Source organism: Triticum aestivum, chromosome 7D (assembly GCF_018294505.1).
Source record: "Triticum aestivum cultivar Chinese Spring chromosome 7D, IWGSC CS RefSeq v2.1, whole genome shotgun sequence".
Classification (NCBI taxonomy): domain Eukaryota; kingdom Viridiplantae; phylum Streptophyta; class Magnoliopsida; order Poales; family Poaceae; genus Triticum; species Triticum aestivum.
The window spans coordinates 23,131,045-23,136,742 of NC_057814.1; the positions used below are offsets into that span (position 1 = coordinate 23,131,045).

A 5,698-nucleotide genomic window follows, 5' to 3' on the forward strand; every position below is an offset into this window, starting at 1 on the left:
CTGGCACGCCACCTAAAGAAGCCTCGCCATCAGTGATGAACGTATCTGGATGGACGGTCGTTAGAGATCTTGGTCAAAGCCCTCCTCTAAACGGAAATGGGGCCATTAAGGTCAGTATCAGTGTAATATCATACTTTTACTTTGACAGTGAGCGTAACCATGTTATTACTTTCTTCTGCACCAGTTAATATGTCTGCAGTTACTTTAAAACAGGCAATTTGCAGGGCATTTGCTGATTACCCACCCAATCATACAGTTGTGATTTAGTTAGTAGCAATAATAAGTAATTGACAGTGGCAGCAGAAATGTCCAGAAGGCCATCACCGTCGCCGTCAAAGGCGCCAACCAACACGCATCAATGACTAAACAAGATGAGAGTTGTTTTACCTTGTAAGATGAGATCCTGGGGACTGGCCATCCACTTCTTGCAAATCCTGCATTATATTATGTCAGCATGCGTCATCCTTCATGCTGTCACCCCCTGGCAGCAAATTACTATTTTATTAAACCATTTGGGAAAAGAAAAATTAAGAGCACAATGATGATACTAAGCATAGAAACGTTTGATGAGTTGGAGAAAAAACTATCAGTTAAAAAGAATATTCCATGAGCACCTGTGAAAGATTTGTCTGACCTTTGTGTTGCAATTTCACAGACCATGATCAAAAGAGCATCCATTTGAAATCGCGTGCAGTTTCCGTGTTCATACCCGCCTGATGTAAGCCTCCTAGGGTACACCTGTTCTTCGACGCGTAAGCGGACAAATTCTACAGAGCCCAGCTTCTTTCCACTGATGAGACAAAAATGAGAAGGATGGAATCTTTGCCTCTGACTGCAGGGAAGATACCCCCAATCAGTTAGTTTAGTGTCAGGCTATCGCAGTTTTAAAATTAGCCTAGTGTCTTGTGTGCCTGAGTTCTTCTGCCAAGTACCCTTTCTTAGTTTAATGAGTGTTTTAGGTGGGATTCTATTTTACAATATCTTATTTGTTCCACTATGGTTGCTTGAGTTCACACATTACAAGTGCACTAGTACTAAAGACAGCTTTTCAGAACTATTTCAGTCAATCATCAGCAGAGGTGAGGTGAGGTGAGCTGAGGAGGGGTTCATGGAGATGGAGGGCCGGGGTCTGTCTGACCTGTTCAGGAACACCAGCGAGGAGATCTTCCTCAAGGCGGTGATGGAGAACTCGATCGGAGTGGCGGCGCCGCCGAGCATGGAGATGATGGGGTTCAGAAACATGTCGCAGAGCTTCAGAGAAGACAGCGAGGAGTTGTTCAACAGCTGGCTCATGAATGGAGAGGCAAGAATTCCGAAAGTTTCAAGCACTTTCTTTTGCTTTGTGTTCTTCCTGGTCTCTCGTTTGGGGTTTTCGGATTGTAAGACCAGCATCATCTTGACGTCCGTGTTCTCCTTTTCGAGAAAAATAAGTGAAGTTTATTGCCATTTTTTACTCTTCGTGCATGAAAAGTGAAACCTATATCTTGTTCAGAACAAAATTTCGTACACTTAAGAAGATCACTCGCAAGTCATTTATTGTTTGAATTTACATAGCAAAAAAGGTGAAATCCTAGAATTTTTTTGGAGTTAATACTGATGATTTATTATGCCAGGTTGATCTTTTTGCTTGAAATTTATCACCTAAAGTTCTTGATTCTTTATTCACAGATTCCAGGCTTTAGTCACCTGAATAATCGGCCTCGACAACCATCTAGGTATGATGCTGATAAAGAGTGCAGGGTTAATTGTATTGGGTGATATGTGCAGGTGTGAGTTGATGAATAAATAACTGTGTTACATAAAGTGAAAATTATATAATCAATTCCAGCAACTGAATATGTTACCAAGGCTTTGCAAAAGAAGTTGAATCGAGAGAAAGTACATAACCTTAGGCACCAGAATCTTACACGCGTCAATACAGTAACCACCTAAGAAGATAATACAAACACAAGTAATGGTTAGGAATTACACGTTAGTCATGCTTTGTTGTGATTATGCATTTCCATGGAACTTCTTTCTTCTACCTAGCATGTAAATGATGCTGAACTTTGCACCGAGAGACATTAGCATGGCACTGCCTGTCGAAACTGACGGTTAGTGCTACATCATAACAATTTATATCTATGCAGGTTGTCATCAGAGGCAGGTGCCTTTCCTAATCAACAACATGACATTGCTCGACAAAATTTTCTCGCCGACAACTTGATCCCTGAGAATTGTGCAGTTCCTCCTGAATACACGAATAACCATAACCAGCAACCACTCAAGTAATGTATCTTATGAACCAGCATCACCTTATAGTCAGGGATTTATGCAATCTCCAACTTATTTGTTTATCATACACCAGGAATGCAGCAGAGAAAGGGATGCAAGCAAGTGATCTACTTTTGGCAAAGGTTAGCTATCCCATCATCCAGTTACTTGATTATTACATCTACATGGATAATATTCTAATGGGTAAAAGGCGGTATTTGTTCATAAGCAGACCTGGTTTCACTGCACTCAACCAATGACTAGAAGCAGATCTTCAGAACTGAGGCATGAATTGAATCACCAATTACATGTGCATTATTACTTTCTGTAGCACAGCTTTATGATTCTTCATTCCATTATTTCTCAAATCCAGCCATCTTTTGCAGGAGGCGATACGCTGCAATGCAAAGTAATGTGTCACCAATAACTACAGGAACTATGAGAGCAGCAAACCAGTTGAGACTAGATTTTACCAACACAAATGCAGCAAATAGTGCCCCAATGGGCAGCACTCCACTTCAGACTTCGACATTTGTATCTCCTTCATGTTCATCGACTTCCCCCTTGGACAATCCTCATATGCTTGCGCAAGATACTGTTACATCGGTGGTGAGCATGCTCAAGGATACGCTCGAACGTAAGAAGCTCAGTAGCCCTGCCAACAGAGACATGCCACATGGCAACCCTTTTGGGTTTTACGACAGCCAACAGTTTCAACACAACATTCTTGGAGGAACAGATATGTTCCCCCTGGTGACAAATGGACATGTTCAGGACTCCCTGATGCTTCCTGAAGTCGAGAGACCCACGGAACCAAACGCCGAGAACTTTGTTGCTCCCGCAAGCCAGATTTGGATCAGTGCAGCGTCTCATGAACCTTCACAGAGTGGATCGTCTAATGCTCTGACGGCTCAATCAGCCGGTTTTGAAGTGTGTGATGAGCTACGTCCTATGGGGCAAGGACTGTCTGTGTGTGAGAGCACTAGGAAAAATGTTGCAAATGGGACAGCTGACTGCAGATCAAACGGCAAAGGTACTTCAACACCACTTATTGCCAAGCTACATCTAGTCACATACATGATCATCTATTAGGCAGTACAATAGATGTGACATATTTCTTGGGATCTATTATAGAATTGTCGTTATCATAATGCCATATTGCCATGGGTGAATAACACTGAATGTATAATGACAACAATGTGCAGATTACAGAGAGAAGGTACTAAAAGATAATTTGAAGGACGAAAGAAAGGTAAATACCTGATTCAGATTTCGGAAACGTCAAAAATTTCCTCTCATGGCATATGCTAATCTGTTCGTTTTACTCATTGACAGAGAGTGGCCCTGACACGAATGGGATCCATCTCATCAGAACAAGCAGGTAAATGAAACAGCAAGATGTTCTTTTTGGCACCGAATCTTCGGCATTTATATGATGACTGCAAAAAGTTCTTTCTAGGCACATGTTTGTATATTAGATGAAACATAGGGCTATTGAAAGATAATATGCTCCACCTTGCATAGTACTACGTCATCTACTATTTAATCACTGAAAGCTCTAACTTGTTAACTTGTGCAGTTGATGGAGGAGATCCTACGAAGAAACGCAGGGTTGAGCGCACACGCAAGTATGTCTTGCAATTTGGTTATTATACATTTAATCTATATGTAATATGTTTTCAAGCTAATATGATTTATTACCAAAAAGGCAAGAAGCAATTTAAGGCATGTGCCTCGATCCGAATGATACTTTTAGGGCTCCTCTTAATCAAAGTTCTATAAACTTCATTGACCATTCCATATTCACCCAGAACCTGGATCATGTTATCAATAACTTCTTATGGTTCAGAATGGCAGAAGCAAAGGAAAGAAGTTCCACCCCAGTAATACCAACCGACATGCAAGCGGTTCTCAAGCGCTGCGAAAACCTGGAGAAGGAGGTCAGGTCACTAAAGCTTAATTTGTCATTCATGAACCGGTGAGTGCAATCTCAAATCACATTGCTGGCATGATTTCACTAAGCCTGATTTTTACTTCAGATTGCCCAATTATCCCAAATATCTGATGTAATTGCAGGAAGGATTCAGAACAGACGAAGCAGATCGAGGATCTTCAGAAGCAAAACGAGGACATGGCGGAAGAGAAGGAGAGGCTGATAGAGGAGATCGAACGGATGGCCTCCGACTCCACGGCATGATCACCTAGCCCTTCCGGCTTTATAAACTAATAGCAGTGGACTTGGAAAGAGTCCCTGCTCACTAGATACAGATATACACCCAATTATAGTTGATGGTCTGAATGTACCATTCTTTTCGTTCTATGTTCCTATTGTAATCTTTAACATGTACTGGTACCGGCAAGAACAGATTGGTAATTGCATCTTAATTCAGAATGCAATTCATATGGTAGTAGTTTCAACTGATCAAAGAAAATGTTACTAGAAGTTGCATCAAACATAAGCAAGAAACACGAAATTTTCATATCTCAGCACCAACAACAGATTGGGAATTGCATTTGAATTCAGTTTGTAATTCAGATGATAGCTTCAGCTGAACTGATAAACAAAATGTAAGAAACAGCGTCGAACACAGTCAGATTTCAGTACAGAAATTACTATATTCTTTCAAGGTTGATCAGACAATACTTGGGGGATTTGATTAAGATATAGAAAGAAACATGACACTACTTAGCTCAACATTTCGATGAACACACAGCAATGCATCTCCAAGACCACACCTCATTACAGCAACTGTTATTTTAGGAAGATTTTCAGATCTCAGTACAGGAACTATTGTTTCAGGATATTTCAGGTTTGATCAGACATATTTCTGGAGGGATTTGATCCAGATATAGAAACATGACATTACTTTTCATTCCAGCATTTCGACGAACATAAGGCATCTCAAAGATCACACCTCAATCTCTAGAGCAACAGACCTGGAATTGCACATGGAACGAGCACCATCAGTGCCTCGACCTCCCCAAACATAATGTTAATACAAGTAGCATCAAACATAAGCAAGAAAAAGGCATTTTCAGATCTCAGTAGCAACAACAGATTGGGAGTTGCATTTGAATTCATTTTGCAGTTCACAAGATAGCTTCAACTGAACTGATAAACAAAATGTGAGAAACAGCATTGAGCATTTTCAGATCTCAGTACAGGAACTATTATATTATTTCAGGGCTTTACTTCAAGAACATACTAATTCAGGGTTGATCAGACGATGCTTGAAGGATTTGATTCAGATAGAGAAATAAATGAAACATCTCCAAGGCCACACCTCAATACCGCATTTGTTATTTTAGGAAGATTTTCAGATATCAAAGCAGGAGCTATTATTTCAGAATAATTCAGAGTTGATCAGACAATACTTTCAGGGGATTTGATTTAGATATACTACTAGAAAGAAACATGGCATGACATATATTTGGAGGGATTTGA

At 40.5% G+C, this 5,698-nt stretch overlaps 1 protein-coding gene across 1 annotated transcript; it reads left to right on the plus strand.

Moving 5' to 3' along the window:
- The first annotated feature begins 704 nt into the window (after nucleotides 1-704).
- Nucleotides 705-4,650, plus strand: LOC123168607 (protein CYCLOPS). Its single transcript, XM_044586491.1, has 11 exons — nucleotides 705-1,303; nucleotides 1,669-1,715; nucleotides 2,130-2,267; nucleotides 2,348-2,396; nucleotides 2,486-2,538; nucleotides 2,640-3,286; nucleotides 3,459-3,505; nucleotides 3,589-3,634; nucleotides 3,833-3,881; nucleotides 4,103-4,231; nucleotides 4,330-4,650. The coding sequence occupies exons 1-11, from the start codon at nucleotides 1,109-1,111 to the stop codon at nucleotides 4,448-4,450; spliced, it is 1,521 nt and encodes a 506-aa protein (XP_044442426.1). The 5' UTR covers nucleotides 705-1,108; the 3' UTR covers nucleotides 4,451-4,650.
- The last annotated feature ends 1,048 nt before the right edge of the window (nucleotides 4,651-5,698 follow it).